This window comes from Psammomys obesus, unplaced genomic scaffold (genome assembly GCF_907164565.1).
Source record: "Psammomys obesus unplaced genomic scaffold, mPsaObe1.curated_primary_1811, whole genome shotgun sequence".
Classification (NCBI taxonomy): Eukaryota; Metazoa; Chordata; class Mammalia; order Rodentia; family Muridae; genus Psammomys; species Psammomys obesus.
The window spans coordinates 18,433,603-18,447,479 of record NW_026595981.1 but is presented as its reverse complement, the minus strand read 5'-3'; the positions used below and the strand labels follow the sequence as shown (position 1 = coordinate 18,447,479).

Genomic DNA, 13,877 nt, shown 5'->3' with positions numbered 1-13,877 from the left:
CATTATAACTTTTCCTTTCTTATTTATTACCAAGATCTTATAGTAATATCACAAATATAAAACATAGTTTCAAAGTTCCAGTGTTTAAAAAGTTGAAATACTTTAAAAGTTCAGACTAAAATAGCCAGTGTCTCTTAGGTTTCAAAGTCTTACAACCTGGAAAAGCAAAATCAATTTCAGCAGTATAAATCATATCCTATAACTCAATGGCTGGCATCTGGGATTCACTCACAATCTTCCGGGCGCCACAGGTTTTGGGCAGATCCCCCTCTCTGGCTCTGCTATCCTCAGCATACACAGCTTGTCTGGAAGGCTCAAGTTGCTCCACACCAAACCTAGCACTGTTGGTGGGAGTTGTCCGTTACTCTGGAATCTATAATATGCTGGGGTCTCCTCTACAACTGAGGTTGCTGCTTCACTCATAGCCTATCCTGGACTCTTTTCAGAGACTCCAAACCTGCCACACAGTGCCAAGCCTTAGCCTCTCCCTATGACCAATTCAATCCTGGGGTTTTCACTACAACTGAGGCTATATCTTCACCAATGGACTCTTGTGGCCTCTATTTTGCAACTCCACCACTGCCACACAGGGTCAAGCCTCAGCTCTCTCTCCATATCCTTTCATGCCTTCAAAACCAGTACTACACGAGAGACACATTACCAAGTTCAGCTGCCAACTTGAGATGTGACCCCTACAGATCTCAGCTTGTGTGTGATGATCCTGAGGAAGTATGTCTCAGAAAATTTCACCTCAATGATCCTGATTTTGGGTTAGTCACAGCAGAGTTTTCAATTGCTTCAGTGAAGCAAAGGTGCAGTTTCAGGGGTGCTTATCTCTAGTCACAGCTGATTCTTCAGCCCCAACTGATCAGAAACCACAGAGTCTTTTGTTTTAAGTTTATTTTTTGATTGATTGACTTATTGCATCAATGTTTTACCTGCATGTATGTCTATGAGAAGGTGTCAGATCTTGGAGTTACAGACAGTTGTGAGCCGCCATGCTGATGCTGGGAATTGAACCCAGGTCTTCTTGGAAGAGCAGTCAGTACTCCTAACTGTTGAGCCATTTCTTCAGGCCAAAAACACAGATTCTTAATTCAAATATATCACACAAGCAGCTCCGATAGGGAATATGTGGGACTTTCAAACTTTGAAATATCACAAGCCAAGCCTCTATTGTCTGTATTATTCTCAGCATTCTTATCTTCCAAATTCCCGTATCAGATCACTAAATTCTGAGCACTCAATGGTTTTTCTAGCCCAAAGTTGTAAACTCCCCTGAGCCTCTCCAAAACAACACAGTCAAGTCTGTCACAGCAATATCCCATAATTCTGGTCCTAGTTTGCTTCTTATTGCATTGACAAAACACCATGACAAAAGCAACGTGGGAAGAAAAAGGGTTTATTTGGGTTTCTCATCACAATCACAGTTCACATGGAAGAAAGTCAAGACAGAAACTCCAAGCAGAGGTCATGGAGAAATGCTGCTCACTGGCTTGCTCTCTATGGCTTTATCAGCTTACTTTGTTATGTAAGGCACTCTTGGCAGAAATAGACATAGATACAAAAAAGGTCAACAGTAGTGATAGACTCCTGCAGTTCCAGCGCCCAGGAAGCTGAAGCTGACAGTTAAACTGTTGAGTATGATGGTGATGGTATATACCTATAATCCCAGCAGTTGGAAGGGGATGAAAGCAGAATGTAGATTCCAAGTTCAAGGACAGCTAGGACTATAATAGTGAGACCATGTCTCAAAGCAAGAAACAAAAGTTTTCAATTCAAATTGAGCTCAAAACTATTTTTTTTCAAAACTATTTTCAATATTTGTAAAGAATCTCCTCATTTCTTCCAAAGAATACAATGTTATTAACACTTATTTTTTAAATAAATATTGGAACTAAAATTAAAAAATGATAATGAATACTTCTGAAGAGAGAAATGAGAATGGATTCCATATACCTGACAATTCCAAAACACTGACTGTGATTCACTAAGCTAAAGAACAAACCTAGGCCAATGAAAAGAACAAAGACATTCAAAACATTCTCTTATAAGAAGGTATGTTTGCCTGAGTGGTGGAGGTGGACACCTTTAATCTCAGCACTCAGGATTCAGAGGTAGGTGGATCTCTGAGTTTGAGGCCAGCCTGGTCTACAGAGTAAGTTCCAGGACAGCCAAGGCTACACAGAGAAACTGTCTTGAAAAGCCAAAAAAAAAAAAAAAAAAAAAAAAAAAAAGTATGTTTTGTTTACATTCATTAGAATGTAAAGTTTTGTTTTGTTTTGTTTTTTAATGATAAAAGACTAATGTACTTAAGGTGGGGAATTGAGGGAGTAATGCACTGCAACAGACAAATCATCAAATTAAAAAAAAATTATTTCAGAGTCTGGAGAGACAGTTCAGAGGTTCAGAGCATCTGCTGCAGGTGAGTGCTCATATTCCCAGCACTCAGGGAGGCAAAGGCAGGTGGATCTCTGTGAGTTTGAGGCCATCCTGGTCTACAAATTGAATCCAGGACAGCCAGGACTACACAGAGAAATCCTGTCTCAAAAAAACCAAAAACCAAACCAACACAAACAAAAAAACAGAGAAGGAAGGAAGGGAGGGAGGAAGGAAGGAAGGGAGAAAGGGAGGGAGGGAGGGAGAGAGAGAGAGAGAGAGAGAGAGAGAGAAAGAAAGAAAGAAAGAAAGAAAGAAAGAAAGAAAGAAAGAAAGAAAGAAAAAGAAAGAGCGAGCAACTGCTGCTCTTGCAGTGGACCAGGGCTGGTTCCTGGCACCCACATGGCCGCAGTTATCTGACACCCTCCTCAAGCACCAGGCACTCATACCTACCTACCTACCTACCTACCTACCTACCTACCTACCTACCTACCTACCTACCTACATACATACATACATACAAAAACAAAGTCATCTTTCTTAAAAATTCAACTTTGAGTATAAAACAAATTTAGCTCTAATTTCTTAAACTAAAATGTCTAAAGATTTTAGATAAGCAATTCTTTTTCAAGTCAAAAGAAAAGGTTCTACTGAAAACAGTACTTTGTACGAATCAAGAAAAAGAAGTATTAAAATAACAAAATTTTTTTTTTTGTTTTTCAAGACAGGATTTCTTTGTGTAACAGCCCTGCTGTCCTAGAACTTGAGCTGTATACCAGGCTGACCTCAACCTGCCTCTGCCTCCTGAGTGCTGGGATAAAAAGTGTGCACCACCACCACTCAGCAAATTGGTAAAATTTTGTTTGGTTCTACCATGTCTTTATTGTATAGTTTTAGAATACCATGTAATTCCTAATATAAAGGTATAATCAATTTAGGATTAAAATATCTTCACTAACCAAATTGTTTTGAGCATGTTCACACCTGTCCTCCTAGCACTTGGGAGGTTGAAAGGACTGCTGCTGTGCTCAAGGACAGCACGAACTACATGAATTCCAGAAACCCGGGCTACAACGTAAGACTGCCTCAAAGAAACAGCCAAATTTTCTTCTTCGAATATAAGGTATTCGACTCTTAAAGTCTACCAAGCACTACTGCCACAAACTGTTTTTCCAGAGTAGCATTCACAGTATGGATTACATCAATCAATGTGTGTTCCAGCCCTCCACAAGCTCAGTAAGTGCTCGGGCTTCTTTTTCTTTTCTTTCTTTCTTTCTTTCTTTCTTTCTTTCTTCTTCTTCTTCTTTCTCTTTCCTTCCTTCCTTCCTTCCTTCCTTCCTTCCTTCCTTCCTTCCTTCCTTCCTTCTTTCTTTCTTTCTTTCTTTCTTTCTATTTTGAGACGGGGTTTTTCTGTGTAGTCCTGGCTGTCCTGGTCTTGAACTCACAGAGACCTGCCTGTTTCTGCCTCCCTAGTGCTGGGATTACAGGCATGTGCCACCACACCTGGCTGGTGCTTAAACTTCCTATAGGAGAGTTTACAGCAAAATCATAGAAACCACTGACTTCTTCATTAACCAAGGAAAGCTATACAACTCTTATGTATCCTCAAACCTAAAACCACAAGGTCATGGGATACAGCTCATTAGCATCTGGAACCAAATGTCTAATGGAACTCCATAATATCTGGTAAACAGCCCTGTGAATTCTTGAAGCCTAGTGTTTGAGCTCCAAATTCCTACCGTCTTGCATTTAGCTCAGTCAGGCCCTTCTAGAGTTTTACAGGGTGCTCTTAGTTCCTTCTCACACACACTTCACTCTCTGGTGTTGAAAGTCATCCACGACAACTGCAGTTTCTTAACAGCAGGTATCTCATCCAGCATGGAGGCGCACACCTATAACCTAGCACTACGAAGGAGGATGTTTGAGACCAGACTGGCTACATACACAATGAGACCCCCACCTCAGAAAAACAAAATACAACAGGTTGGTATAAACTCCTAACAGAGTGATGTGAGAACCATAACTGATATGTTATTGTTATATATCATAATATGATATTTATATTGTTATGGCAATCTGGCTCTTTGGTGCTTGCCACCAAGCTTGATGACACAAGTTCAGTCCCCAGGACCCACATGGCAGAAGAAGATAATGAATTCTTCCAGGTTGTCATCTGACATCCACATGAACACCATGCCACGGGTGCCCTGCCCCACAAATAAATAAACTTAGTTTAAATTTAAAGAAAATAGATCAGGAAGTTGCTCACCACTTTTTATAATTTTCACCACTTCTTTTTATGAATTTCACTTTTTAAAAATTGTCATTAACAGAAGGCAAAATTATCCATTAGATTTGAAATAATTTAACATGAAATTATATCAAAAATGAATCTGAGAGGTTGAAGAGATGGCTGGCAATTTAGAGCATTGGCTGCTCTTGCCAGAGTTGGATTCCCAGCACCCACAGGGCAGCTTACAGCCTTCCCTAATTCCAGTTCCAAGGGATCTGCTGCCCTCTGACCTGCAAGGGCACACGGCATGCACACAGTACACATATATACTTGCAAGCAGCTAAACACTCACACATAAAATAAACCTAAAAAAATTTTGAAGTTTTTAAAAATGAATCTGAAAAATAAATTTCTGCTACCCTAAATTACCTTTACCTTTTCATCAGAGAGTAACAAAATAGTCACTTTTTATACATACTTCAAAGCTGGTTTCTCTTATATTGATAAATCTCAAAGCAATGCGAAAACAATGGAACTGTGTGTGCTTCATCAACGTCAGGTACATGTATCTGCATGACAAAGACAGCCTGACTACAAACAGGCTGACGACTGAAGAAGTAAGCCTAGCAAGTGTCTCTCAGTCAGCCCTTTGTGCATACAGGGGTGTCATGTGAAATGGAACATAAAGAATTAATATTAATATGGGCATCCAGATCTCACACTTGATTCTGTGATAGCAATTCCAAGCACATATTCGGAGCCCTTGTCAAATGTCAGGGCAAACCACTCCCCACAGGAGTCCACTCTTTCATGAGGAGAAAAGCATTTTACTTACTCTGGTCAGCATAGTTTTTTGCTTTGAGTTCAAGTTGTCTTGTTTGAGATTCTAGAGACTCCACTCGTGTCTGCAAATCTTTTTTTTCCTGTTCTTGAGAGTCTTCAAATTCAATGAATTTCTAATAAAGAAGAACAATATACTTTTAACTATTGGAATGCAATCTATTTTATATTTTTCAACACCTGTATTTCAAAGGTAATAAGGGATTGAAGAGATGGCTCAAGTTAAGTGCACTACCGGTTCCAGGGGACCCCAGTTCTGGTTCTAGTACCCACATGGCAGCTTACTTCCTTCTGTAACTTCAGTCCCAGGGGATCTGACACCCTTCTCTGACCTCCAAAGGTACCAGGCACACATGTGGTACACAGACATGCAAAAATCCCAACTCAACAACAACAAAGACCTGGCAGTAGGACTCAATAAAAGCATCTGCCACTGAGTCTGATGACCTGAATTTGATTCCCACATTGTAGAAGAAAACAAACTCCCAAAATTTGTCCTTTGACCCTATGCATGCATGCCATCACACACACAAAAATTAAAAAAAAAATCTAATACACACATATATATTAATGTCTAAGAAAATCTCAAAATCATGAAATTCAGTTGATTTTATGCCTCTCTAATATTATACCTAAAACCTACAAATACAGAAGTAAGAACAAAACAAAAAACCCAATTTATTTAGTAAGGTGTTATTTCACATTCCCCAAGGGAAATATATATATATTCCACTACAAATAAATCTTTTAGTATACTTGCATATTCATTTTGAGTTGAAAAATCTTTAATCTATAGTATGTACAAAAGAGACAAAAAATAACAAAATAATATGTTAACTGATTATTTAACAAGAGATATTGGGATTGGAGTATAGCTTGATGTAGCTCAATAGGACGCAGGAGTTGTATTTCCAACAGTCAAAACAAATAAATAAAATCAGCCACAAGTAATTTTGTGAATTAACCTAATGATGTTGGCTTAAATTTTTTTTTAAATCTAGCTTAGGAATATTACTACCAATCAAATATAATTTAAGAAAAGATTGGTGAAATGAAATCACTAAATCTCATTCTGCATCTTACAGCAGCATCTAACAACTGCTTTTTTTTTTTTTTTAATTTGGGCTTTCTTCGTTTCCTCTATTTTCTGGTTGTTCTTTCTTGTGCTCTTTACTAGTTACTTCTCAATTTCTTCACACTGAAGTGTGAATTGAAACTCCATCCTTGAACTCATTTTTGGTTCTCTTTTTTGTTGCTTTGTTAAATTTTTAAAAACTTATATGTATACATACACACGTGTGTTACTGCATGCATGTTGGAGGACAATCTTATGGAGTCTGTTCTCTCCTTCTACCTTTAGATGGGTTTTAGGGATGGAACTCAGATCTCTAGCTTTCATTGCTGGAAACAACGTCTTTATCCACTTAGCTATCTTTTTTTTCTTTAATGATTTATTTTTATTTCATTCTTCCTGCTTGTATGTGTGTGTTTGAAGGTGTCAGATCTCCTGGAACTGGAGTTACAGACAGTTGTGAACTGCCATGTGGGTACTGGGAATTGAACCTGGGTCCTTTGGAAAATCAGCCAGTGCTCTTAACCACTGAGCCATCTTTCCGGCATCCCACTTACATATCTTAATAGCCCTGTTAGGTTGTTTTTTAAAGTGGGACCTTACTATATTACCAAGATAGCCTAAAGTTAACAATCTCCCTACCTCAGCCTCCCTCCTAAGCAAGTGGGATTCCAGTTCGATAGCAGCTGGCTTCCTCCTCGTTCACTCTGTAGGCTGTGTGTGTTCATATGTAAGGGCACATGCACCTGTGGAAGTCAGAGGACAACTTGTGGTACTGGGTTAGGTCAATGTCTTTTTCTTGTTCACTACTGTTTGTGACAGGCTGGCTGGCCCACAAGCCTCCAGGGATTCTCCTGTGTGGGAAGCCATCTCACTGTAGGAGTGCTGGGATCACCAAGCTACGCTACCTTGCCAGGGTTTTATATGGGTACTTAGGATTCAAACTCAGGTCCTTACACTTGTACAGCAAGTTATTTACCAGTCAGCCATCTCCCCGGCCCTCCTTGTTTTCTCTTTTCTTTAGTGAGCTCATCCATTTTTATTGCTTTAAATAACTATATGCTGACAGCTTCCAAATTTCTATCTCTAGTCTAAACCTGAACTTCAAATTTGTATGTCCACAGCCTACTCTCATACTCCATAGTGAGTATTTTACCAATTTACCTTATTTAATATATGCCTGTCCTTGCTACAATGCATGTTTCATAAAGGCATTGTTTTATATACTGATAGAACCCTAGTAGGAAAAGTGATAACAGCATATAGCAGGTTCTAAAATGTTTGTAAAACAAAGCATTAACAAAAGTCTCAGAGTAAAAGCTACAATTTACATAGAAAACTTTATAAATAACAAACAGAAACCTTATGATTTACTAGCTAAGGAGTATATATATAGTTCAATGGTAGAGCACTTTCCACAGAACTAACCAAAAACAAAAACAAACAAACAAACAAACAAACAAAAACAAAGACCCACAAAACTGGAAAAAAAAAATAAGTTTCACTAGATAAACCTTCCTCCATCTTTCCCACTAGTCCCCCTCCTTTCTCCAAGTACTTCCCCCTTCTGTTTTCATGCCATGAGAATGTATGCAGTTAAGTCCACATTCTGCTGGACAGAAAACGTGGTATTCTAAGTTTCTTCCTCCCACTACCTACCCTTGTTTCCCCATTTCCTCTCCCTCTGAATCTCTTCCTCTTTCCTCAGTCCCCCTTATATTTTCATGTCACAGACATGTACATATGTACATATAGACATATGCATATTTAAATCTAGATATTACAAATGAGACAAAACAAATCAATCTGGCACTCTCTCAGACAATTAGGAACAGTGCTTCCTCAAGATCGAGCTATACCACTCCTAGGCACATATCCAAAATATGTTCAAGTACACAACAAGGACATTTGTTCAACCAGGTTCGTAGCAGCTTTATTCGTAATAGCCAGAATCTGGAAACAACCCAGATGTCCCTCAATGGAGGAATGGATACAGAAATTGGTGGTAAATTTACACAATGGAATATTACTCTGCAATTAAAAACAAGGAAATCATGAAATTTGCAGGCAAATGATGGGATCTAGAAAAGATCATGCTGAGTGAGGTATCCCAGGAGCAGAAAGACACACATGGTATATACTCACTTATAAGTGGATACTAGACCTAAAAGATAGGATAAACATACTAAAATCTGTACACCTAAAGAAGCTAAACAAGGAGGAGGACCCTGGGTAAGAAGATCAATCCTTACCTAGGAAGACAAATGGGATGGACATTGGAAGTAGGAGAAAACAAGAAACAGGACAGGAGCCTACCATATAGGGCCTCTGAAAGACTCTACCTAGCAGTGTATCAAAGCAGATGCTGAGACTCATAACTAAACCTTGGGCAGAGTGCAGGGAATCATATGAAAGAAGGGAGAGTAGGTAAAACCTGGAGAGGATAGGAGCTCCACAAGGACCAAATATCTGGGCACAGGGGTCTTTTCTGAGACTGATTCTCTAACCAAGGACCATACATGGATATAACCTAGAACCCCAGCTCAGAGGTAGCCCATGGCAGCTCAGTATCCAAGTGGACTGTCTCTGACATGAACTGAGTGGCTGGCTCTTTGACTTCCCCCTCCCCCTGAGGGAGGAGCAGCCTAGCTAGGCCACAGAGGACAATGCAGCCAGTCCTGATGAGACCTGATAAGCTAGGGTCAGATGGAAAGGGGGAGGACCTCCCCTATCAATGGACTTAGAGAGAGGCAGGGAGGAGATGAGGGAGGGTTTGGAAGAGAATGAGGGAGGGGCTACAGCTGGGATACAAAGTAAATAAACTGTAATTAATATAATTAACATAATATAATTAATTAATGTGATTAATTAATGTAATTAATATAAAATTTTAATTTGAAAAACGAAAGAAAAACATGAGATATTTGTCTCTGTGACACTGGCTTATTTCACTTAAGGTGATCTTCAGTTCCATACAATTTCCTGAAAATAACATAATTTCATTCTTCTTTAAGGGTGAATAAAACTACATAATATACATACATATACATACATACAAATATATATACACATATATTTATAAATATAATCTTTATCTTTTCAACTGTTGAAAAGGTATCATGGCTGGTTCCATATCTTGACTATTATAACTAGCACAATAATAAACATTCATTAGAGTTTTGGGGGTGTTGTTTGTTTTTGGTTTTTTGAGACAGGGTTTCTCTTGTAGTCCTGGCTGTCCTAGACTTGCTTTGTAGAGCAGGCTGGCCTCAAACTCATAGAGATCCGCCTGCCTCTTGCCTCCCTGAATGCTGGGATTAAAGGCATGCACCACCATGCCTCACTTAACATTCATTAATTTTAAAATGTAATTTTTTAAAGGTTTATTTATTTTATGTATATTTCATGTGCACCAGAAGAGGAAATCAGATTTATTACAACTGGTTGTGAGCCATCATGTGGTTGCTAAGAACTGAACTCAGGACCTCTGGAAAAACAACCAGTGTTCTTAATCACTGAGCCATGTCTCCAGGTTAAAGTGTAATTTTTTAATCCTTTACTGACTTTATTAATTCTTAAGCTTTTTCTTTTCTTATTTTCTATTTCATTTATTTGTTTGAGACAGTATCTCACTCTGTAGCCCTTGATGACATAGAATTACTGGCCTCAAACTTGAGGTAGTTCTATTGCTTCAGACTTGCAAGGCCCAGGACTTTAAACACAAGCCACTACATCCAACCCAAGCTTTGTAGTCACTACAGAAAACACTATTTCCTGTCTATTTACAATGTCTTCCTATTGGGAAAATTTCTCTCCGTGTTTCATGCTAATTCTCTTCAGTCCATGTAATCTGATTGGTGGTGACTCATCTCCCTAGGGAGAGATGAACCAGACTGCTCAGATCAGAGCCCTTTCTGGGTCATTGACCAATTATCAGGAAAAACACTACCTGTTTTTATTGTTGTTGTTAGTGTTTGTGTGCGTGTGAGTGTATGTATGTGTGTGCAATGTGTTGGAGAGGAAGCTCACATGTGACACAGGATGCAGAGGCCGGAGAACTTTATGGAGTCAATTCTTTCCTTCCTTTTCTTACATTACAGAGATCAAATTCAGGTTGTAAGGCTTTATGCAGCAAGTGATAAGCCATCTCACTAGCCCTAAGGTTCTTTTTATTATAATTTCTATATAACAGCATTTTTGTGCAAAATATATAGGCTCTTAGAATCTTTATCCTAACCCAGGCTTTTTGTTGTTGTTGTTTGAAAACAGAGCTCACTATGTAGCCCAGGCCGTCTTAGAATTTGTGATCTGGCTGCCTCCATATTTGGACTTTTGGGATTACAGGTATATGCCAGCATGCCTGGCAGCCAGAGACATTTTAAAAAAGAAACAACCTTAAATAGATGTTTACATATAAAAGCCTTCATAACTGACTTACTATGACTTATCATTTATCTAGTGGCATGATTTTATAAAGTTGATCACCCTGAAGTATACTTGGCCAGTAGCATCAGAACCATCATGGTGAAGTTAGAAAATTAGCAAAACCACTATAGGAAGGATGCAGTTTTGCTAATTACTAAATAATGTTACCTCTGGAAATTCTGGCTATCCACCTTCAGTTGAACACCCTAACACGTTATAGCACAAACCCCTCTCCCTATTCCTCTCTGTCTCTCTCTCACACAGGCTTTCATGCAGGGCAAGAAGACAGTAAAGTAAGAGCCTGTGAATAGGGATTTCAATATGTAAAATAAATACATCTTTCACTAGACACCTTCCTCCATCTTAACAGCTACCAGGCCAGCAACAGTATTGATGAAACCTCAGACAGAAGTCTCCTGGGAGCAACTAGACACTGCTTTAAAAAAAAAAAAAAAAAAAGTAGTGGACAATACCAACTTATGTCAGGATCTAAATAAGAATCGGCTTTGTGATGAAGCAAAATGCCTCTAAGGCCAGATGGCTTAAAGGGACTGTTTTGCCCTACTGTTCTAGATTAAAAACAAATGAATTCTTTGAAAAGACAAGCTCCGAAGTTTAAAAAGATAAAATCCTCGGAGACTGCTGCTCTCTGGAGTAAGATGCAGGAGGCCAACAATGTTTGGCGAGCCCTTTAAATAGTACTTTGAGTATAGCAATTGTCTAAAAACTAGCACCACCAAATAACAGGCTTACTGGCTGCCAGACGTCCTCCAAGATAAACACACCCTTACTTATCCTGTAGAGAAGGGAAAAGAAATTATTTCTATTATATAATCATTATTTATTTTTAGTTAAGTGTGCTTATTTTTAATGCAGTCTGTTTTATGAAATAAGAGAGGACACAGAGAAACCCTGTCTCAAAAACAAAAACAAAAAAAAAAAAAAGAAAAATCAAGAGAGCACTCAAAGCCATATTAAGTAATATAAGAAAGACATCCCCAAATCTAAATGTAAAAAAATTTTAACACAACTTATTTTTCTCAAAAATTAATGTACAAACTATCAGGTCTATAAACCAGACATGGTAGTACACACACACACACACACACACACACACACACAATGTCAAAATGGGAATAGTGCTATACATCTGTAATCCCAGGATCTAGGAGGCAGAGACAGGAAGTAATTTCCTGGCTAGGAAAGCTGTCCTCTGACCTCTACATTCACCTTTGGCATGTGCACGCCGACACACATATACATGTAACAATAAATACAATAGCAATTTTTTAAAGCAGGTGGTGGTGGCACATATCTTTAATTCCAACACTCAGGAGACAGAAGCAGAAAGATTTCTGAGTTCCAGGCCAGCCTGGTCTACAAAGAAAGTTCCAGGACAGCGAGGGCTACATAGAGAAAACCCTGCTTTAAAAAAAACAAAAGTAAAACAAAACAAAAAACTTGTTGAAATTAACTGGGCATGGTGTATACGCCTTTAATCCCAGCACTCTGGAAACCAACAACAACAAAAGCATACTTTGAAGGTAAGTTCATTTTTAAACACATGTTTGAAAACATTCATGTCCAATAAGTAATGTGACTAGATCCAAAACTCCAGAGAGGAAGAGAAGGACATAAGGATCAAGATAAGTACCTGTTAAATCAAAGACATATCCATTTTGGAATAATGAACAATGGTAATTAAACCCATGGGAATGGAGAGTATGAGCTAGGGGTGTACAGAGGGACAAATAAAAAGGCCTATGAGAGAATGTCAAGGAATGCAAACACCAACATGGGAAATTCAGTGGTCAGACACCGAAGAAAAAACCAAGAGATCTCCAAGTAGCACAGCCTGAATATAAGGCCTCAATTTGATTCTGAGCTCTGCAAAACGTTTCTTATTGGAAGGAGTTGCCAAAAAAAAAAAAAAAAAAAAAAAAAAAAAAAAATTAAAAAGGGCTAGGAAGTCTAGTTTGAAAAGGAATACAAAAATAGAAGAAATCCATTTATGAAAATAATACACTTTTCAATTTTTTCTAGAATCATGAATAGAAACTCTAAATGTAGATGTCAAAAGTTTCAGACCTAAATATTTATTCCTGTGAATCTAGCTGCCTCCTCCAACAAGTTAACCTTTTTTTATAAGCATGATTCATTTAACATGCCTGCTTCTTTATTCTGTCATCCTATTCACTTCCTGAATAGCATCCATAATAATCTGCAATATACTGTTTTTTTATTTACTTTCTTCCCCCTTTTTTAAGGTGGGAAGGGGCTAACTACATAGCTCATATCTGGAACCCATGGTCCTCTAGCCTAAGTATAGGCAGATACTATCATACTAAAATCTCTCTCCTCTTTCCCTCCTTATTCCCTGGCTTGTCTCTCTGCCATACTGGGAATCAAACCCACAGCCCAGCCCTGTACATACACTCTACTGCTACTACTCACTGAGAAAAGCACAAGCTAGTTTCCCTGGTACCCCTCTTTCTCTCTTCTCTCCTCTCTCTCTCTCAGGGTCTCACCACGTAGGCTTAGCTGTCCTGGAACTCATAATGAAGACCAAGCTAGCCTTGAACTCACAGAGATCCACCTGCCCCTGCCTCCCAAGTGTTGGGATTAAAAACATGTGCCACCACAACCATCTTTGGCCTTTTGTTACCCAGACTGGCCTTCAACCCATTATGGAGGTGAAGATGACCTTGAACTCCTAACCTGATCCTCTTGCCACTACCTCCCCAAGTATAGGGTACAAAAGTATACCACCATGACCAGATATGCTCTTAATTTCAAATTAATATTGTTTTACAAATGTCAACTTAAAATTTTCTTTCTTGCTTTTTTTTCAAGACAAGGACTCACTATGTAGCTCTAGTTATCCTTGAACTCACTATATAGATCAGGTTGGCCTTGGACTCAGAAAGA

The 13,877-nt window shown here is 38.7% G+C and overlaps 1 protein-coding gene across 5 annotated transcripts in view; it reads right to left on the bottom strand.

The window, feature by feature from the left end:
* The window catches only part of Spag9 (sperm associated antigen 9), a 122,403-nt gene that overhangs the window by 101,153 nt on the left and 7,373 nt on the right, over positions 1-13,877 (bottom strand). For all 5 annotated transcript variants that reach the window (XM_055619852.1, XM_055619855.1, XM_055619853.1 and 2 more), the window contains exon 2: positions 5,448-5,568. In XM_055619852.1, coding sequence (XP_055475827.1) covers positions 5,448-5,568 — 121 coding nt within the window. The remainder of the gene's footprint in view (positions 1-5,447; positions 5,569-13,877) is intronic.